The sequence below is a fragment of the Macrobrachium rosenbergii genome, chromosome 4 (genome assembly GCF_040412425.1).
Source record: "Macrobrachium rosenbergii isolate ZJJX-2024 chromosome 4, ASM4041242v1, whole genome shotgun sequence".
Taxonomy (NCBI): Eukaryota; Metazoa; Arthropoda; class Malacostraca; order Decapoda; family Palaemonidae; genus Macrobrachium; species Macrobrachium rosenbergii.
Window position 1 is genome coordinate 3,517,660 of NC_089744.1, and position 23,523 is coordinate 3,541,182.

At 37.5% G+C, this 23,523-nt stretch overlaps 1 protein-coding gene across 23 annotated transcripts in view; it reads left to right on the plus strand.

Annotated features, from left to right (window-relative positions):
• The window catches only part of LOC136829827 (myoferlin-like), a 115,255-nt gene that overhangs the window by 21,319 nt on the left and 70,413 nt on the right, over positions 1-23,523 (plus strand). For 22 of the 23 annotated variants that reach the window (XM_067088830.1, XM_067088866.1, XM_067088874.1 and 19 more), the window contains 3 exons: positions 11,829-12,013; positions 14,382-14,496; positions 21,773-21,920. In XM_067088830.1, the coding sequence (XP_066944931.1) occupies positions 14,403-14,496; positions 21,773-21,920 (242 nt within the window). In that variant the 5' untranslated portion in view covers positions 11,829-12,013; positions 14,382-14,402. Of the gene's footprint in view, positions 1-8,383; positions 8,410-11,828; positions 12,014-14,381; positions 14,497-21,772; positions 21,921-23,523 lie in introns of those variants that run through there. The other variant, XM_067088931.1, reaches the window with a different exon arrangement.

Below are 23,523 nucleotides of genomic sequence, written 5' to 3' on the forward strand. Positions count from 1 at the left end.
TGAAGTGGACAGCGGGGGGCATCAATGAGAGAGAGAGAGAGAGAGGGAGAGAGAGAGAGAGAGAGAGGGAGAGAGAGAGAGAGAGAGAGAGTTAACTGAATCCGGCGATTACGTCATTGAACCCTTGACTTTCTTCTTCGTCCGGGAATCCTTCGGCTGAAGGGCTAGCTGTTCAGATTCAGTCACGCATGAATTTAGAAAATAAGAAAACAAAATTAATTAGTATGGTTGACTTTTCGGTTGATCTCACTGATCATCCTTGATACCGGTGGCGGTTAAATAAGCAACAGACTTTGGAAATCCATTTAAACCATATAGCCTACATGTTTTCAGCTCTTTTTCATATCGATCTTTATCAAAGAAATTAGATTTAACATTAGAATTTACTTGATTTTACTATGTTTAATGTGATGTTGTAAGGAAGATTGTTGTGTCTCAAGTGGAAGGGATACGGTCAGTCCGAGATACTGATTTCAAGTGGAGCTTGTCTTAATCCAAGATGTTAGTACCACTATTTATAACGTATGATGTCATGCACTTCCGTATTGAGTGAAAATTTGAACATTTAACTGCACTTCTGAAGTAACATAGATTTTAAGTGATGAAAAAGATTAGTCCGTGAAAAGGGATACGTTTTAAAATGTTGCTTTGGAAATAATATAAAGCCAACATTTGTCGTAAAACATTTTGCTTATTAGGACCAAATGCCGGAATTCAAGTACGGTATGTATGTTTCTTACTTAAAAAAAAAAAAAAGCTTTGTATATATGAAGTTTCATAGCTGTTTTCTAGATAGGAGTGAAACTTCATTGTTAAATTTTTCCACAGATGTCAACGCACTGAGGTCACATTTTCACTAGAAACTCAGTGACGCTGAGATGAGTTTATATTCTTGATGCTGGACTCTGACATCATCATCTCTCGCGGCTTCGAAAAACGCTGATTCATTGAAAGCATCGCTAGATAGTCACGACTGTCCTTCTAATATGCAGTCAGTTGAATTGTAACTATATACCTAGCATTGGGTAGAGTATTTTGGTAAGAAAAGAATTGGTGATTAAATGGCAGTCTAAGGCTCAATTTTAACATTTCCGCATCGGGACTAGTATTTTCATAATTGTGAGTAGTTGGGTACTAAGCCACTTTTTGCGTTAATGCAGACAGTGAGTCATAATGATCCCCCGTTGTCCTCGAGGACAATTAACACTGGATGTTGGTTAAGCATGTGTAATTAAGGCTTTGCCTCGCAACCAGATCGTGAAGGTTATTCATTTATAACTGTTTTGCTTCTTTTAAGTCAAGACATTTTTTTTTAACCCGGAATAGATCAGTTTATGCCTGCAGTCACAACATCTGATACTGACGTGAGCAGGAGAAAGGTTTCCAAATAGGCCTTCTGTTAACGAACCTTGGTTCACAGATTCCCTGTTAGGGCTGAATGTGCTCTTTTCAAGCTCGTAATTGTTTCAAAGCTCATCATCCGGAAAGACTTGATCTTACATTATGTGATTATTTTAGCTGATAAAAAATTACTTGACTGTGGTCAAAATTGATAGTAAATCAACCCTTCGCTGTATCCCACATTCTCCATTGACAAAATCCGTCTTTTTCCAGCTAATAATGGCAAACATTCTGACCTTCAGATTCGACCTTCTTGATAAATGTGTGGCTACAGTAATGGACAAGAAGAACATTTATGCAACTATCAAGTTAATATTCCACTGTAGGAATATTAAGATTCCTTCTCATTCTACCAGCTTTGAGGACGAACCAAATAAGGTTTTCATCGTTATATCTAGGGTATCATCTTACCTCGAAAGTTGGGATTTTTGTAGGCTTTCATTTACGAAAGTCTTTTATAAATATACTGGGTTCATGAAGTGGGTTTTTATTCGAAACGCACATTGTAATCATTACTGAACATGCATCTATCCATACTTTAGCTGGTCTGTTGTAAGGTTGCTGGGAAAGTTGTTTTTAAACACGTTTGCGGTTATACGTATAGAATATAAGAACTTTATCTTAATAACCAGTGTACATTCAAGAAACACAAGTACTTTCAGTTATTTTTTTAGATCCGCAAAGATAACAACCTTAACTTTGGATATGAGCCCATACCTGTTTAAATCAGTACCAGTAATGTCGTTGCTTTGTTGTTCACAAGGTTTATTGTACATGAATTATTGTACATGAACTAGAGCCTCGATGGCTTGGTTGGTAGAGCAGCAACCACAGACTTCATAAAAGCCTGTGGCGAGGGTTCAATCGCCGCAGCCGACCAGTCAGAGGCAGACACTTTGCTATCCGTGTAGACACCCCGGGATTACGTATGTAATCAACGGATAGGTTTGCTGAAAGCAAATGGGTGTTACAGACTTAATACGCACATAAACAAAGCCACTCCAGCATCTAAAAACATAACAGACACCTCACACGTCTCGAACTGTCAGCCTACCCGCCCAGTTCTCCTCGTGCTGCTGGGAGAAAGGGAGCGGGGGATTCGGTAATACATGTACACATTCGTTACCGGGGTCTAAGCGATGCCAGGCAGGGCAGCCGATCGAGGTTACGGCCTACCCCACCGCCAAATCAAAGTCCTTCAAAGAAGGCACCGTGCTTACCCCATATAAAAATGGGAATAAAAGCACGTTAAAACGAAGAAGAAGAAGAATTATTGTACATGAACTGCATTGGAACTTTGGAACTTCAGTATTTTGATCTTCAGAGATTTTTAAATGACGAGCACCAGACAGTTGTTGGGATATCAGTTACCCTGTACCGCTAAGTCTTGTGTTCCAGAGGATAGTATTATAGGACTGTTTTGAACTCATTCTTCACCGCTTACATGACTGCTGCCCTTGAAAAGTAACTTTACTGAAGTAAACTTTTCCAAGTTGTTGCTCCCCAGCTAGCCATAAAATAAAGCTGAAGCAGACAGGCCAAAGCTGTTATCGTGGGGGTTTTGAAGCTGAACTCTAGGAACCGAGATCTGATTGATCAGAAGATACCTTACCATGCTCTCCCATCCCAGGCTTCCATCTCAAAATTTTGTGTGCATCACCAGAACTACTACGTGGCTTAATTATTCTCAAAATTCAACAATACATTTATTTTCAGTTTTCAAAATGAACTTCCTCTAATGCTGCCAGGACTAGTACATACCGGGCTTTACCCATTTAAAGCATGCCACCTACTTTAGATTAGTAGCCATTTTATTGTCATTTCAGAAGGAAACATCCTCTTGTTAGCTTCAACGTCTGTAGTCTAAAATGCTACTTAGAAGAAATTATATATATATATATATATATATATATATATATATATATATATATATATATATATATATATATATATATATATATATATATATATATACAGTAAATCCCAATATTCACGTTCTCATGGTTCATGGACTCGTGCATTCTTGGGTTTCTCTGTGGAACATATCTAGCCATTTTTCGTGGAAAATTCGCCCATTCATGGTATTTTTCACTGAGAAATATTCACTAGTTACTGTATTTTCATATAATTTTCATGAATAAATGCACTTTTTGTGATAAAACTATTAAAATACTCAGGTATAAGCATTTTTACAGGGTTTGTCTCAGTTTAAGATGTCAAAATGGGCAGTTCTAAGTGTTTTTAGAGAGGTTTTAAGTATTCATGATTTTTAGCTATTCACAGGGGTGTGTGGTACGATCCCCTGCGAATATGGGGGTTCACTGTATATATATATATATATATATATATATATATATATATATATATATATATATGTATGTATGTATGTATGTATGTATGTATGTATGTATGTACGTATATATATATATATATATATATATATATATATATATATATATATATATATATTAAAGTATGTGGCATTATCTTATGTTTCTTATACACTTTTGAAATGTCAGTATATGACTGTGCAATTCTCTCTCTCTCTCTCTCTCTCTCTCTCTCTCTCTCTCTCTCTCTCTCTCTCTCTCTAAAAACTACAGACTTGGTTGTGATTTTCTTCTTGAGTTCGGAGAGTCGTTAATTGTTTTGGAAGTTAGATTGTTTTCCTTTAATCCGTACAGTACTTTATTTTGTAGACGCTGATGATTTCGAGAAATTAGGAAGGCAGATAAACCACTTAATGCCATTTGGAATATTTTTACGTGCTCTGGTCTCCTTCCCCGCTCATGATTCAGCACTGTGCGTTGTTCCATGAGCGGAGTGAAGAAAATATAATAAACAGAAGGGCTAACTGTGTGGGCTTACGGGCTGGCATTTGGCCAACCCGATCTAAAGCAGCAACAGCCATGTGTACGGGTAATGTTCAGGTGTGAAGTAAATCTCGAGGGTGCCTAATTTGTGCCTCAGAATGACAGTACCTGTCAGACTTTCAATATGCCTGGCTTTAGGAATTTCGTTTTGTTACTATGCCTGTATTTGGCAGTAGGACCTCATTCGAGATGCTGTTTCCAGATAAATAACCTCCTTTTATTTTTGTAAACGAACCATTAGCGGAGAACCAGTAACAATACGAAAACCAGGTGTTTTTGAATTTTGATTTGTCCTGCAGTGTTTTGTTAAATCAGTACAAAATTTGTCCAGACATCCTATTATAGTATACTTGCTGTAACCGGGAAGGACGTAACATTGAACTTATTCTTCCTCTCCCAAGTTAAATCCCGCACGTTATTATCTAGAATATCAGTTTTGATTCTCACTTCTGTTATGGATGCATAACAAAAAACTAATATTGTTTAAACATTTTTTTTACGAAAGCCATTTTTCATAAGTTTACCTCGTAGGATGGTAGTTCCGCCAGTGCACCTCATGCGGTGCACTGTAGTCATTACTTACGGTTCTTTGCAGCGTCCCTTCGGCCCGCTGGCTGTAACCTTCATTCCTTTTACTGTACCTCCGTTCATATTCTCCGCCTTCCTTCTTACTTTCCAGCCTCTCCTAACAATTGATTCATAAGTGCAACTGCGAGGTTTTCTTCTTGTTACACCTTTCAAACGACCCCCATAGGTGCCAGCGCTTGTCCTTTGGTCCAAAATTATGTAGTCTATTTTATTTTTTATTTTATCAATTTAAGGCGAAGAAGTAAACAGTTTTATCTATTCTGAAACTGTTCAAATGAAAAAGAATGATCAGCCAATCAGCGTTGCCACTTCGTAAAAAAAAAAATTACTGAGGGCGTTAGCCGTGATATTCAGTCTAGTCTGCCATCCTACATCTGGCTTAATGTGCCCTTCCTACGCCTTTTGGTCATTAGTGCAGTTTTCATGGTATGCGTTATGCATACATAATTACTAGCGTCGTAATGACCAGTGATGTTAATAAGTATGCATCCCCAAAAGCAAGGAAGGTTCGTTTTTTGATCAGGTTCTCATAAATAGATCTGTTGGATTACCATTGCCGAGGCGCATATTTATTTGTCGCCAGACTGACCTATTTACTTTTGCTCGTCGGCTGTTGGATACAGGTGCGCAAAAATTTGCCGAAAGAGTTCTCTTAACTACAACCATTTAAGGAAACAACAGAGGGGGCGAGGAGTACACAAACGTTTCGGTATACGCCTATGCAGAGTTCACCCTTCTCATCACGAGGTTGCGAACCCCGCTTCTTTGGTTGACTGTTTGACCTCTCGTCCCCCACGCGGGCCATTACGACTGGGTTTAATCACCCACAGGGGTTTAAGCCTCCACGAACACCTACTGGTCCAGGGTAACGGCAAGCAGAGACAACCTTCCATGACCTTGACAGTTTGTTCACCTGTTCTTTCTTATCTTTTGCAAGGAGCTGGTTCTGCATCTTGTGGTTGTCATGATTCACGAAAATGCAATCAAAATGCATCAATGACGACTGGTATAAGATCAAATTAAGTTTGATGTTTAAATATCTTTATTTGCTCGCGTACATTTTGATTATGCAATGGGGTCCGGTGTCGAGTGGAATAGTGGTTATCCTCGGTAGTGAAACGATTCGGTACTAAGCAGTTATCTTTCGGTATTAGAGGTGTACTTGACGTGTGTGTTTAGGGCTGCGGAAAACTGGTTTTACATAAGGCAGTCCACCTGCAATGCTCTGCTGTAGACGCAGCCATTACAATTCTGCAGTCTCAACTTTTAAACCTTCAGGGAATAATTTCAGATCATATAACAAAGGAGATCATGCAGAAATCTGGCCACTGTATATTATTTCTTTTAAATGGAGAATTAACAAATACTTTCAATATAAAGAATTCATGTTGAAATAAAAAAAAAAGATTGTACTAGCCAGTTTTGTTTTTTATAGATTCCATGCCCGTTCCACTTGTAAGCGATTTCGTAAAAACATCCTCTCGTGACAGTAGATATTTTTTTTCAGAAGAATTTATTGTTCATGTATGTGGACAGGAAATTAGTCGATAAGGTCACGCTGCGAGACTGATATATTGTACCGCCCGATACAATGCACACCATATTCACGTTTACAACTTACTCTTGTATTGGGCCTGTTATTATTTCATGAATGTAAATGCATCATTCCTGTTATGTCTTGTAACGCTTACACCCGAGCTTTTACCATCTTACTCGTGACCATTGTGATCGTGGGAGTGACAACATTTCATTGTAACAAGATTATATCAAAAGCATTTGACAATGGAAGCCTGTTGAATACAATTAATCGACAATGAGCAATGACAAAACACCAACCAGATATTGGTCGTTATAACAGGTTTTCCACGTGTCGATGAAACTCAGTCCTCATTAATAATATATAAAGCTATTAAAAAGACCTGGCCTCATGGCTAGTCACGTTCCTCGGCTATAGATCAGCGCCGAGGTTGGAAACGGTCGAAGGCTCTGGTCTTTATTATCATCAGAAGTGGTGATCCGTGACAGGGCCTAAAGCGGAATTCTGGTTGATGAGGGTAAGATTTCAGTGGTTCCACACGGTTATTTATTTTGCGTTTGCACGTTTATGCAGTGAGGGTAGGAAACGTTTGTTTTCAGTATGATGGCATTCTGAGAGATATTGTCTGGAGTGATCTTCGTGTGTCAAGGAATCTGCTATTTTTTTTTTTTTTTAATTACAGTGACGAGATCGGAAAACTGTTTTGCAAATGAAGCCACCTTGTAATTGTGAAAGATACTTCAGAAGTCTATAGATTACAGAGGAAGGTATGGAATTCCACATTTTGAAAATGAATGATATCAAGGGTTAATTACATGGGTACTCCTTCACTGAACAGCGTTCTCTACGAAAGCCAAAGAAACAGAAATTAACTTGATAGTTCAGGAAATATCTCTATGCTAAACAGTTTGCTGTGAACCTTTCATGGATGGGAACAGGCGATACGCAAGCATTTACTTTTGCGTGAGTATGTGTATAAGTAAAAGCAGAGACCGTCAATTTACAATCGCACACTCCCTCATTGTAAATTTGTTGACACGCACATACAAATATAAACATGAGTGTCCATGAAGTAACACCCTTGCTGTACAGCCCCGTCGGTGTTGTGCATCCGGTCTCTCTCTCTCTCTCTCTCTCTCTCTCTCTCTCTCTCTCTCTCTCTCTATCAGTATTATTTTTGTCTGACACTACCAAGGCAAGATAGTCTGACTCCTTTCTTGGAAAAAGTGCTTCCAATTTTCCAATTTTATCAAACGTTTGCTTTTACTAAGATTTATATTGGATACAGCGTGGTTTCGAAGTGTCGCCTGTTGGCTTACCTTTGAATATATTTGAGAGTTTGCTGTTCAAGAGAACCGTATAAATGTTCAATTTTAAATAAATGTGTCAGTGATATTCTACCTTTAAAGTACTAGTACATTTGAGTTCTGAATCTTGTAAATTGAGTTCAGATGTTCATTGCGTCATTTTATGTGTCGCCATAAACTACTCAGTCTGTGAGGGCACAATTGAAAGGTCAGTGCGTTTTCTCGTTTTTCTGACGGGTTAATTAATCCAAATTTCTTCGTCACTGGACGTCACTAGGTGTTAGAAAGTAAAATTCTTTCTGCTTTGAATTTACCAAACGTCAAGCAAGTTAAAAGATCTTTTATCAAAACAAATAAAGATGAGACAACGCCTTAAATGGAAGAGCAAAAGCAGATTTCCCAACTGACTGATTTTGAACAAGAGAGTTAAAACGGCAGGCAACTTGGACATAGCTACTTGAGGAGTATCTCGAGGCTTGAACAGAAACGGTTGCGAGTTTGTAACCAATAATTAGAATTAAAATATTGCCCCTTTTGGCATCCACTAGATAATTTTTGGAACGTGATACTGTACCTTTGTAAATGAACTCGCGAGGAAGGTTTAGAAAGTGCACAGTTAAAGAACTGACTAGGAAACGGCAAGTTGTGGGCGCACTGTGAATTACATTCCCCAGAAATAGACTTGTTTTGACAGCTGACAGAGGTGGGTTCAGGAACGCTGTATTTAGAGAACGGCTAGTTTTCACCTTAACGATTTTGTTGGAAAGGCTTTATTTCTTTTTTCCGTCGGTGTTTTTGAGGTTATGAAACGGGTAAAATCTATAACATTTATTTTAGGAATTAAAGAACTTTTTTTTTTTTATAAAAACCAAGTACCTACAGTACCCTTGGGCTTTTTTAAAATAATTTTTAGGACTATTTATGGGTTTAAAATGCTCTGTTGCTAAAGTTCAGGAAATCTTTACCGCACTGCAGACGATTAATAATAAAAACTAAAAGAAATAAATTTTTGAAAATCAGTGTGAAGAATGGTAAGAAGTTATCCCAGCTTTGTACTCGCACAGTTACTATGTAATCATTGGGTACGATAAGAATAAGCGGATACTGCGGTGATAATATAATTGTGAATGTTGCGATAAATTAGTTGTACAATAAACCAGTGATTATAATATTTAATACTTAGACATTATTATAAGTTTGTTAGGCTTTGTACTTTCACATTTCTAGATCATTTTTGACGTATACTGCATTCTTGAACGCGGATAAGTTCACATCATGGTTTTACATCACCAGCAAAAGGGTCAAGTCAATCTTGCAGAACAGTATTCAGTTCCCGCCTTTCGAAAGTGTTTGTAAACAGTTGCCAAGGTTAGAGCAAAGGCTTAATATCTGTCTGAATGGTATTTGATATACTCGAACTGTATTTCAGTATGAAATCCTTTGCAGTTGCTTGACAAGACGGATGTGTGATACTGGAGCTCCCCCTTCCCTTCCTGTTCTTTCTTCTCTTCTTGAATTCCTTTTTCATTCTCTCTCTCTCTCTCTCTCTCTCTCTCTCTCTCTCTCTCTCTCTCTCTCTCTCTCTCTCTTAATACGTCTGCAAGAACCTCGCAAAGAAAAGAGAACGATCCACTTATAACCACAATTTCCGCTTGATATCGTGGTTGATTTCACCCTTATGTGCTCACCGCATAGAGGCATTTTTCTGATGCTACGGTATCCGTGTCAAAATTGAGCTTATTTGGTGCTAGTTCTAAGAATCTTTAAGAGAGTGCGCAGTAGAAAATTTCTAGTGTAATGTCTGAACGAATATCTTGACCAGTCTCTTGAGACATAATAGAAACAGTACTTTCTAAGAAAATGTTCGTAGGTTTAAAATACCGTTGCATTAGCCAATTTGTTCTTCGTGGATTTTTTTTTTTGTTTCTGCTTCTAGAATGTTTAACTAAACTTACAAAATCCAAATCTCAGTTTTGTATAGCAGAGAAAAGTTAATTAGGCAGTTAAACAAGCCCGTTAATGTGCAAGTTTTGTATGCAGAACTATTTTCTGTAACAACAATGTTGAATTTACTTTAGATGGTTGCGAAATGAGAAGTTTTTCACCAGCAGTTTCTAGCTGCTGGTCAGAAAGGTTGCATAAACATCCCCCTGTGTTACCGCTTTTATGAAATACATAACATGCTGGCTAAAGACAGTAATCACGGCGCTAAAGGCTGAATTCCCCAGGTGACTTTCACCATATTTCCTCGAGCGCTGTCAGGCTTTCGTGTTTCACACCTTCCAGTGAAAGGTTGAATATTTTTTTATCCAACAGAGCTTTTTTTTCAATGTTCTGTGGATTAAAGAATGTTATATGAACACTTATGTAATTTTGCGATATATATATGTATATATATTATATAATTATAAATATATATATTATATATGTTATATATAATATTTATATATATATAAATAATCTTGGTGTTGTCATAATATATTAAAAGAAACTTTACTGTAAAGATTGGCAAGTAGCTTAATGAGAAACAACTGGCATTTACTCATCGGCAACATTTAACTGAACTGAATTCGTCAATTTGGTAAAAGACTTTCTTTCAACGTCTCGAGCGATCACGAAGCAGTGTGACAGATAACACTTATCATAAGGTGCGTCCACACTAAAATGTAATATGAAAACACGGCGGGACCTTATCTCTCACATATCACGAACAAGTTGGAAACAAGTCAACGACCGTGATTAGGAAAACGAACCTTTTTCCCCCCATACAGGACTGGATAATTGTTTGAAGCACCTGTTAGAACTACTGTACCAATAAGTCATTCACTTGTTCACACGTTCTTGTTGTCTGAGCGATAAGTCACCGACGTGTCTGTGGCGTCTTTTACCATAGCGTGGATGCACACTAACTTTTCGTAATGCCCCCCTTATTTTTTGTAATGCTCCTTTAGTTTTCATAATGCATCCTTATTTTTCGTAATGCACCCTGAAAATGCTCAAGTTGGCCATCTCTCTATGCAAATATCCTACGTTACTGTGTGAAGTAATCTCTGACATTGTCACTAGAGATAGCATTCCTTCATCATAGAGCGGAACCTCTGATCGGAAGACCGTCTTAATGGGAGTGTGAAGGATGGGCGTGGTCAGGTACTCGAGATACTGCCGTGAAGGTCAGCCCCAAAGTCAGCCTGGCTTTCCTGAATGAGATAACCCACCTCCTTAAGCGTGTTGGGAAGAGTACCCTGATCAAATTAGGAATGGGAGTAGCGCGCAGCTTCGAGTAATTGTTGTCGTATTTTCGTAAGACTCAGATAAGTGAAGGAAGAGTGAAACGGACGTAAGATGAGGATGAAGACGATTTCAGAACCACATCAGGGGAGAAAATCGGGACAGGAAGGACACGGTACAATTTTAAACACCGGCTCGCTCGCACACACACATTATATATCTATATATATATTAATGCAAGTGTTCAAAGCACTCTTGGTGTGATCTCAACGCGCTACGGTATACGTGAATGAGTTGTTTGAATTTCTGAAATGTCAGTGACTGGGATTATTTTGCAAATATTTACTGGACGGAACTGAACCTTAAAATTAGACTTTGTAAAACAATTTTGATAAAGTAAGAAAGACTGCATCCTTTGTTTTTGCATTAATCTTCCTCATAATCATTAATCACTGTTTTATATGCCATTTGTAATATTGTATGTGGTATAGTCTTCCTCTGCTTTTCGATTCCTTTTGCGTTGTTATTATTATTATTATTATTATTATTATTATTATTATTATTATTATTATTATTATTATTATTATTATTATTATTATTATTATGCCATAGCCCAAATTTTATTTATGTCCAATTAAGATATACCCGTCAGAGGTTTGCTTATATACAAACACATAAACATACATACCCACACACACACACATGCATTTATATATTATATATATATATATATATATATATATATATATATATATATATATATATATATATATATATATATTTGTGTGTATTATGTTCCATTTATGGTTGATATCAGGCTTAACTTAATGCACAGACGTCGGCTCATTTAACTTTGAAATCGATATGTTAACATGTTTCACTGATCTCTTACAGCTCTCTTGCGATTATGAAATCACCCAGGGCTGTGGGTAGCTAACTCCTTCAAGCAGCCAAAGGATCAAACTTCTGACCTAGAAACAGAAACCTGCCAAGAACTTCATTTATGTGTCCCATTAAATCAGAGGCTCTCTCTTGAGGACCTGCATTGGCACTCAGCAGTGTGAAATTTTTACCTTAAGGTAAGTTGTTTCTTCTCAATAATTTCGTTTCTTATTGCGTTTTTTAATGGGGACATTAATTAAATTAGGCATAGCACTACTCCATGGGTCGTTTCTGGTTAATGATTGTCCTTTACTTACTTTAGTAGCAATCTGGTCTCAACATGCTCTTTTAACTGGAGAGTAAGAATTTGAAAGGATCGCTTGGTAAAAAGTTTTATTAAAGAATTTTTTGCAGATCAGGTTGCCCGTAGGTGACCGACATAGATTTGCTTTGAGCACCTCTTCATTATTTTCATCAGTTCGTATTAGCCAATTTCACTACATACCGTGGGTTTGTTTGGGTTACTGATTGTATTTGTATGTCTCAGTCAGGTGAGAAATTTACTTTTTAGTTTCTGAAGATCCTCCTCGTTTAAGTGCAGGTAATAGTCGTTTAAGAATAAGACCCTATGTCTACATTATCAGTGCGGATTTCACCTGTGGATCTTCATTTCTGCGTCATTCTCCAGTCAGCTTCTGGAGTAAACGAGAAAAGAGAATTTTTAACTGCAAGCATATTTGTCGCTATGAGGGTATTTCGACAAGCAATTTTACTATTGACACTATGCTGTCAGGAATAAAGCTTATCACTTGTAATCTAAAACGGACCAATGCACAATTGTCATCAGCGCGTCATACGGGTCTGAACTCTGTTTTGATCGGCCCGTTTTTGTGCATTGAACAGAGATGGTGGCACCCTCGAGTCGTAGGCCTTGAAAATGATCTATGCCTGTTTTGTTCGACAAAAATGATGTCGTATTAAGTTTCGCCTCACGGAAATGATTATTCCTACCGGTATTTACGTTAAAATATTAACCTGCGTGTGCGTGTGAAGCTTGAAGCATAATTGTTATTAGGTACATAATAATGATGAAACCATTTTTTCGAAAATTTTATTCTCCAGTAATCATCCTCCTTCAAGGAACAGATTCAGGTTTCTTTAGATTTTCATGTAAACCACGATTTGTACATATATCTCTGTGCCAGGAGCATTTCTTACTAGAGCCTATTTGCATTTCATTATTATTATTTATTATTCAGAAGATGAACCTCATTCATATGGAGGAAGCCCACTTCAAATTCAAGCATCCAAAGAGTATGGTGTTCACTTGGAAGAAGTGACAGAAGTATAGAAGAGATCAGTTATTAGAAAAATAATAAATGAGCAAATTAATCAGTAGATAAAAATGTGTGTAAATGATTAAAATATGAGAATTGTTTTCAGGGTAGTAGTGCAATCCATCTTCGCTTGAACTTTGTTCCTGAGGGAGACTGTTCCACAGCCCAAGTAACAGACGTAAACTCATCCATCGTACAAAAAAATAAAAAGTAACGTACAAGACAGTTTACGGAAGTCCAATCTGCGCTTGCACGAATAACCCTGAGAATCATTTTCTAGTAAGCGGGCAGATTAATAATCATACAGTCCAAGACAGCATACGGGCATTGTTTAGGAATTTTTAAATTTTGCTGCCTTAGACGATATGCTTCCCCGCCCCTTTATTTTTATATTATTTTTTTTTATCTTAGCTTCACAACGGGTGAACCCGCTGCCAACAGATTCTGCGACAGGTTTATGCATAGATGAGTAGTAACAGATCATGAAACCCATCCCGAAAATGGTGCATGCATAACAAAAAGAAATACCAAAGGAAGCGTTCTTTTAGCTCTGTTGAGTAACTATAGTTCCCCTTTTGTAAAATAACTTGAGGCTATTGTCAGCATCCTGTGTTTCCCTCAAAATGCTGTAGTTCAGATTTCGAAGTGACTGACGGTTTCCCCCAGTGCCAGGCTTTGAGATGACCGTAACCAGTTTTTCCTGATTCTTATGTAACCTTTCAGCATTTTAAGAGGCATGTCCATAGCGTCCTTCATCGGTAAGTCACGCTCTCTTCCTTGCTTTCTCCTTTTCTATACCTTTTTAAAATATAATTTAGTATTACGTCTGCTCTGTCAGTAAAGCGAATAATTCAAATAAGAAATTTTATCTCGTAAGGTAGCATCGGGTAGTGTTATCTAGAATAATCTCATAATCCTGTGGATGACGTTTATGCCAAAACTCAATTTTTACTTTTATCTCAGGCCACCTTCGCCCCGTAGGGGGGTAGTGCCGTCTTTGCAGCGTACCTTCAGCCCCCTAGCTGCAACTTTTTCATTTCTTTTACTGTACCTCTGCTCGTATTCTCTCTCGTCCATCTGACTTTCCACCCTATAGTGCAACTGCGAGGTTTTCCTCCCGTTACACCTTTCAGACCTCCTTCCTGTCCATTTCCCATTCAGCGCTGAATGACCTCATAAGTCCCAGCGCTTGCCCTTCAGCCTAAATCTGATATTCAGTTCTATTCAGGTCACCTTCGCGAGCGGTGCGATGTCTCTGGAAATCAGCGTGGTGAGCGCATCCAGTCTGCAGAATCTCGAAACTTTAGGGAAGAGTGACCCGTATGTGACCATCAATTTTCAAGGTAAGACAGAAAAGACACAACTAACAGGAAACTTTCTTTACCTTCGTTTTCATTCTGGTTAATGTCTTTGCTACGACAAGTTTCAACCACTCCATTTAGGTATAGAGTATTCCTCCCTCTCGTCAAATCATTCAAGTATGGATGGGTGTACAACGTGAAGCATGCTGTGTAAAGGAGAGAGGATATATTTCACATACATGCGGCCATAACCAAATTTGTTAAAGGTACTTCTACAGTCTCTCACACTCCTTCTCATTAGTTTCAGCCATTATCGGGTCTCAAGAAAATAGAATGTGTAGTGGTAACTCAATATAAAATCACTCGCTTTGCTCCCATTTTCACAAACAAGTTTACGTTTCCTAATTAATATTGTGTTACTCATGAAATGCGATCCACATCGTCCATCCTACGGAGTGATTTTGAAGGAGCTGTGCACATAATGACGGAAGACTTTGTATGGAAAATAGCTAAAGTGGTTTAGGCAACGAATGAGCGGTGTGGACCGATATTTAACGAAGAAAATTTCAACATTTTCCAGAAATGTTCGTGTTATTTTATGTATTATATCGGGGAAATTACAGAATGCGGTATACATAAATATTTAAGATAAATCTAAATACACTATACAGACAATTTCATACTTACGGGTCTGCGAACTACAATTGCACCAAAACTTCACTCTTCTAAGATTCTTGAAAGACAAACTTATATGAGACAGAACTGCAGGCCTCGATATTTGGTCTCTCAAGGAAAAGAACCATCAGCCCTTACATATAAGTTAGCTTTATTGACTAAGCATTTGTGTCTAGTTCAGCCACTGTTGGCATGCTGACCTCTTATGTGGTTCTCATCACCTGTGATTCTAGACGGTGTGTGGTACTTGTTTCGTCTGCGAAGGTATCCGCACCCTTCTTCAGATGTGGCACGTTGTTGCACTGTGCCATACCAGAGGTCTTTCACATCTTAAGACCAGGGCCTTGGCTCTGGTGCCATTGTATTTGAGCGTAAGGGATGTATGCTCCTGACTGAGTGCTCTGTTAGGTGTGCAGTGCAGCAGATATACATTTAAAAGCTTCCGGAAAAGCATAAATATGCAAAATTGAGGGGTTTTTTTGACAGACATTTATAAATAACTTCAAAGCTTTACGGTTAGAATAAACGATGAATAAAGGACTGATAAGAAATGAAAGAGAAAGATGGTATTTGTAGTTTAGAAGGCAACGAAAGATAGGGGTGTGTCACAGTGTGTTGAAGGGGTTTGACAGCTGCTTGCAAACCCTGTATGTGGGTATATGAAGTGGCCATTGGTGTGGAAGTTTTGTGCTCAGGGGGTTCTTCCACGATTTTACAGTTTTAAGTGTTAGTGTGGTAGCTGATTATTCTTTTCTTTTCTAGGAGCCACTGCCTGTAAATAGTATTATATATATACATATATGTATATATATATATATATATATATATATATATATATATATATATATATATATATATTATATATAAATATATATATATATAAATCGATCTCATCTTATATTTGTGTATTGCCAGGAGTAAGTGATGGAGAATCTAATTGTTTGATTCCATCTTATCAGTTGTATTTCACACTGAGCTCTCAGGACAGATGTAATTAAGAATGAACCGGGAACGAGTTGACAGTTGAAACTCACTGATGTGACGCAATTAGCTACTACGAGAAACGTTTAGACCGTAGCGCTCCCGACGCGTCACTTGTTTCGGTGTAAGTGCACTACCGCAGCTAACTTCAAACAGAATCTTGCACTGTCGTTAGTGTACAGTACTAGTCGTGTTATGTCTTGAGTATGAGTGAGTTAGTGCCCTGACTCTGCCGTTGGTTCATAAAACATCTTCTAAAGTTATAGTTATACTAATCCATTTTTTGAGGTGATGTTTATTAAGGAACATCATTTGTAAGGGACACATATTATAGGACGCATTGCGTGAAATATGCACTAGATTGTAAACAGTGCGTACCTGCATCAAGAGTCTGTCATATAAATGAACTTATTCATTCGGAAACGGACTTCATGGATGCATAGGTAAGTAGTAAAAAAAAAATTAACAGATTTGCTGTAAATATGCTCCTTTTATAGTATGACAGTGTATATATAATACAGATTTAAAAAAATGGATAGCCAGTTTATTGACTTTTGCATACATTTCTTTTGTTATAATTTGGAGCAACAGTCTTTTCAGTGACGTATCTTGATATACAAGTAATAATTCAATAAACTGACATTAATTAACGTGTTTAGTAGTTTCTTATATATCGCATATAAGGAAAGACGTGAACATTTGATTTAAAGTGACAGACATTCTAATAGCCTCTTTCACTATTTTCTCAGCAAAAAAAATTGAAGGTTTTTGTCTTTGCTTTTTAAAATTTAACATTTACAGTCACTGGTCTTCGCTTATCCTGTCTGTCCCGGAGCCAGAGCTGTGAAGAGAGATGTAGCACTTTATTCACTGTTTAAGGAGTTAATATTCATGGAGTGACACTCATTCTGGTTTCAGTTTGAAGCAGACTGCTTGTAATTTATTTTGGTATGTTGAAAAAACGGGAAAACAAAAACAAAGGGTCGAAATGACAGGCTGTAAATTGCTGAAAGTGACACGTCCATTTCACCAGTGACCCAGAGCGTTACTAGCTATCCAAGCGGTTATCTAATGAAAAGACTTTAGGGAAATTATTAGTGGTTATTGTGCAAATGTTCACAGAATTACTTGTTCAGAAAACTCTCATTTTCACGTTCATATTGTATTTTGAACGATAGCATATCATATGAAATGAAAGAAACTTCTTGAGAATTTATATTACATAATATTTTTTTTTTAATCAAAAAGACTTTTTCATGTTTTCCAGGATTCACTTAATATGCTTTTATTATGAACAAAGATTAATAGTATCAAAATTCACATTTTTATAGTTCTGTGGCTTACATCTTTCGCTCTCCCTCGTATGAGAGAGAGAGAGAGAGAGAGAGAGAGAGAGAGAGAGAGAGAGAGAGAGAGAGAGAGAGAGAGAGAGAGTTCAGTCTAATGAGTTCCTTAATTTCCCCAAAAAATTCCAAAAGCCATAGCATTCTTTCAAGCTATTCACAGCAATAAAACCATTATTATTCTTAACCAAACAAAAGTAATATAATGATTGTAATATAAAATTTTCCACCAATCCGGTGGAAGTTTCTGCTCGTCTTTGCATGATCAGCTCTTGGTCGATGAGAAGGTAAGCGTTTGCCGATGGAGCTCAAACAAAGATCTGTGTATTTGCATCCAAATCAGTGTCTAAGTTGCACCGCCGCTGAATTCCTTCTACATCTTCACCAGAGAAGAATTTACTGTGACAAAATGATATTGTGTGCAATTCAAACGTCAGAATAACGTCTTAGATGTAGATTGTGTGTGTAGACATTCTTTACGCTAAATAAGATAGTTTTGGAGTGTCAACTGCTTCTAAGTTGATTGTGAAATGCTGTTAACTGTTATACAATCCTTGTATTATATTTTTTTTTGTAGTTACTCAATTTTCTTTAGTTATTTGTTTACCCACAGTACGTTTCACATATTATGCTCGCACACACCCAGAAACACTTTCGCAACCGTACTGCAGCATCTCGCTTATAATCTCGGCAAATTTGGGTGTCTTTTACCACCTGCGTTTCTCCAAGTCAGTCGACAAGCATTCCGGAATTTACGCTAAGCGACCCAACCCCCCATCCTCCCCCGCCTCCATCTCACGTTATCCAGCTCTGTCTTTTTTTATCCTTCACAGTTGACAAATTTTCAGGGTAGTTATTTCACCTATTGAGGACTTCCAGTCTCGCCCGGACAGCATCTCTCGATGTGCATATTCGACTCGGATCCATTTTCCTATCAATGCTCTCTGTGCAGTTTCATCCTCATATTCATCTGTGTGTTTTCATTATTTGTCTTCATTTTCCCATTCATTAATTCTTGATTGCATGTACATTACTTTATCTCCACTTCTTAATTCTTCATTACTTTACCCTTCTGCTTGTATATCTGTATATAATTCTCTCTTTTGCCATTTAACTGCACTTACAACCTGATTATCTTTGCCCACATATGAATTTTTCTTACTCCTATAGACTTTTCACATCTGTCTTAAACCTTAGCCAATCTTCTACCGGCCTTTTTGTGTGCTATTCCCGTTTCCCCTTTATCAGGCTGTCTTAACTACAGTTACAGCCAAATTTTCACCCCATCCTTAGTAATTAAAACTTTGTCTCTTTTATCCTTTTCAGCCAGATAATGATCACAGTTACCACCGTCTTACCAATACGTCCATCAACCTGTAGTTTGTCTACTCTCTTCCCACACATACTGTAAAAAAACTTTCCTCTTTACCATTTCCACTTTCTCAGGTATGCTTGTGAATATTCTTATTTGGAGGCCATGCATTTCCAAAATAATTTCCAAACGGATTTCACACGTCTCATTCATTTACTCTTAAGAGTTCTTACCTACCAGCAATATCATCTCTTTATCTGTCACTCACCTTTACATTATAACGACCTAAGCAACTTCCATTCATATTTTCCAGTTGTGGCCAGGCCCAGATTCAGACTTTCTTAGAGGGACTCCCATTTATTGTCATTCCTATCTGTTCATCCTTACCCCTAGAGTCTTCCTCGACACTTCAAGTGCTACCCTGGTCTTTTGTAGTTCTGCTCCTTTCAGCTAAGCCAGATAAAATCACTCTTTTTCCACGCCTATGCACGCCACCCTTTTACCATTGTCTTACTAAGATAGTGCCAGAACTCATAGCTTTCCCTTCCTCCATGCACATTCAAAACCTCAAGATGCAGTGTTTCATTTTTTACTTATTTTTTGAGCACTGGGTATGTCGGGCTCTAAACCACATGCCTTTGGCCTTTCGATGACTTTAATCCATTTGATGACTTTCATTCTCACCCCAGCAGTCGTAAAAGAGTAGTTGCTATTGGCCATCACCAGCACAAGCATTCCTGATTACTAAAGAACAAAGATGATTGGTAAGGGAACGAAAGTTTTCCTCTAGTGAGGAGAGTCATGGTAACACTCAACATACAAGTTGATTGAGAACCCGCTGTGCTTGATGAGTGACCTTATGTCCAAACCTAAGTGAAATCCTAGTGTGGCCAAGCCACAAAGCTAATGTTAACGTGTTTGTAAGTGGCTTCTCTTGCATTTTAATTGAAGGTTGAGCCTCAGCGGCCATTACTTCTCTGCCTTACAAAAAGACAGGAAGAAAGGAAAAACGAGTGAATAGCATAAGGTTTCCACAAGCTTCCACCTGACATGGAAACTAGAGGGAGGGGACGGCCAAGAAGATGAACTCCTATCTTGACTGAAATCCAAAGCATGAGATGATTCTGGAATTATGATGACTAAGATTATGCGACTAACTTCTCAAAGGAACTGTTCACTTGTACCGTGTTGGATTTCAGTTGAATTCGAGATAAAGAAACCACTTGAACACTTCCAATCAAACGAACAAGAAACCTTGACATAAATCTAAGAGAATGAATAGCAGGTAACAAAAGACAACCACAATAGCTAAAGGAATCCTAAGGGTTACGAACACCATTAATCGTGCTGGCTATAGTCGACTGTAAAGCCTCTGACATCGTAACACTTATCATAAGGAAATTGAACTAAACAGGAGCAGTGGGAACTGTCAACTAGCAGTTCTTAGGAGAAAGAATAGAAATAAAATTCTGGTATCTCATCAAGAACATGAATGCTATTAGCGTCACAGAATGAAAATAAGGAATCACAGTTAGCCAGTGGTAAACAGCAAACTTGCCTAAGTCAGCCGTTTTTCCTAAAAATGAGAAAAAGGTTAATTAATTTGATGATTACAAATGTGAAAACGTGTCTGTCATTAAGGAAAGTGCCAAAAGAAGATAAAGTGGAAACAGTGAATGAGGAATTTCCCGGAACATATGATGAAAATAAATAATAACAGTCCTTCACGCGTGATGCAAGACGTCAGGTAATGCTAAAGCTATGTTAATTCAATGCGGCGCATGATTGTGGTTCAGGTATGTGTATAACATGGTTGATTCATGATTCAGTTTTTTTTTTTTTTTTTTTTTTTTTTTACATAGTTTGATGTACTGCAGCTGTACTGTGTACCGGTGCATGGGTTGGCACTGGCTGTCCCGTGACTTACATCTACTACTACATCAGGATCAAGAGTTGAAGAACGTTCAACATTACATTAAAGAGAAATAATTTTGTTTAGACATCGCATAAACGTTCCTTATGCCATGCGTATATCAGCTTAATGGACGATGCTGTCGGGACCACGGTGGAGGTAGATCTAGACCCTCCACCTCGCAGATATTAGTATTGGTACCTCTTACAGACCTCAGCCTCGAGGAGGAATATGTCATGGGTGTTCAAAGGGCACGTTCCAGATGTTCGAAACGCCTCAGTATCTTCGTTGAAATGCATGATAGGGGAGATCGCCCATAGGCCGAAGTTTAGAGCTTGACCATGCAACAGTTTGGCCAGAGTAAGGGGCGTTCTCAGAATTTTTAAGTTGTTAGCCTTCTTAGAATTTCATCTGAAAGGATACATAGTCTTTTACATGTTTTTTTTGCAGATTTTTATGTTAACGGGATCAGCACACAAATTTGTTCGATAGACTTTGATACCATTTTAACTACTGAGAAGTCGAGTAGCATTAAATATATGACATTTTTCTCTCTAAAAGAGCTTTTTTTTTTATATTGAGGGTTAATAGACTGCTAAATTGGTGAAAGACTAAGGTTTGAATGAAAGTGACTTTTTTTTTTTTTGTTTGCTTGAGATTGAAGGTTTATAAACATTTCATTAAGAATAATGGATGATTTTGTGGCATATTTGTTTGTTTCAGTAGTAATTGAAATTAATAAAATTCTAAATGTAGAACAACTGACTTACTTTAAATTATGAAACGATTATTGTGCTGTCGAGCTTTGGTCTTTGGATGCCCATTTGGAAGCTTACTGCTCTGAAATCTTAAAGCTTCTTACTGTGAATGTTTTAGAGCTGAGAAAGTTTTTATTTATAAATTTATATAGAACCCAATCTTTACACTGGGTACAGAATTATTCTGAAATTAGCATAGACTAGTAAAATATTTGTATCTGTCATTAATTTTCATGTTGGATCAAGGAATTGGAAATTATATTTCTGATTACTGTAAGCTGTATGATAACTCCCTTTGCCTAAAGTACATAACATTTACAAGTTACTTGTACAACAGGTGAGAAAAAGAAGACCACAGTCAAAGATGGGACCCTTGATCCAGTCTGGGACGAGACACTCAAATGGGAACTGGGAATTAAAGCACCTAGATCCGATGAATGTATCGACATTGAAGTCAAGGATTACGAGAGAATAGGAAGGAACAGGTAACCACTTTTAATTATTCTTATTTTTTTGTCTACTTTCTTTCATTCTTTTATGCCTTTTTTTCAGGAATTTTGGCGATGGCGCTGGAGGTAATGAAAACCATGATAAAAAAAAGGGTCTGCATTAGAAAAGCTAGATGAAATGTACCCCTTCGTTTTTTTGACTCGACGTTCCCCTTCTAGGCCTCTCCTTTGGGCGAGCTCTTTTACAACAAGCAACAAAATGATGGATGATGAATTCATACATCCAAGCTCAGATTCATTAAGTACAAAAGTCAAAAGGTGTCAAGTCATTGGAGGTATTATACCATGATGTCACAAAGGGAATGATGAATGTTTTTTCCAATGTGTGGCGTATGACACTGAGCTTAGATAATTTTCCTCTTCTTAGGTGATGCTTTAAAGTACGAAAATACACGCAGTAATGATATTAAAAATTATACTTACGTACCTGAATGTCATAAACAGGATACAGTGAAACATGCAAGATAAAACGGTCAGCATCATATAGTACACATTAATGGGTTCACTGGTATTTGATTTCCTGCAACACTGTGGCCTCAGTTTTCACAGCAAAATTGTCCAGAATTGTGTCTGTTGTTCAGAGGGTCGACGATTCGCAGTGACAAAAATTCATGATTTTCAGTGCCTCCCAAAAATGATTTGAAGTTGTTGTAGGAAAGAGGATGATGACAAAACGGTCAAATATGCAGCATTTACAACGTGATGAGATATAATGATTCCCCTAAACGACTGTGACATTGCTGAAGTCCATTATAATGAATAAGTGGCAGGGTTTGTGGTGAGATAAAATGGATATCAAAGGTATACTAAACCTGTAATATATTTTTGGCATTTTTCTTCCCAGAAGGAAATATGTGTAGAAGTGTTATCATCCCTTGTGAAAATTAGGATCACCATTAAACATAACAGTTTCTTAATGATTGCCCTTCATGATCCAATTCCCTTAAGTAGACAGCGCAATGCAAAATTAATTCTGTTGAAGATGTAATGTGCATCCATATACATACTGTATTAATTTGCATTGTGTATAACAACAATGTTCTATGGGCAATTAATCGTCAATTTAGGGCAGTCTCTCTCACCACTGGCTCTGTATAAGGACGAGAAATAATGTCCCTTGTTCCAGGCTCTTGATTGATTTGTAATATCACCAAAATAAACTTTATTCTTTTTAAAAACAAATCCATAAGGTCAGCTTTGTGAGAGCTTGAATACTTTCTACCTTCGGGTGTGGCTTAACTTATCTTTTATAATTGACTAGCTGTTCATTCTTTTGGATATGGAATGATTAAAGAACAGAAATTGGAGGCTGAATAAACTGAAAGGAAGTTAAATTTGCTGAAGGGGTCACGTTTTCTGATGGTTTGAAATAAGGCAATGAAATTCTGCTGGTGGTCCCCATCTAAAGAGTACCCAAAATCCTGTAATTGGTGATGAACCCTGTTATCCTCCCAAAGACTTCATTGCAGTCTTCACCCTGGATGACTTGAAAACTGCTGAGTTCCCATAGCTGTTTTTCAAGGTGCTGGTATTTTAAATGAGGGCTTAGTTTGTTTTCTACTCGTGAGATTATTGAATG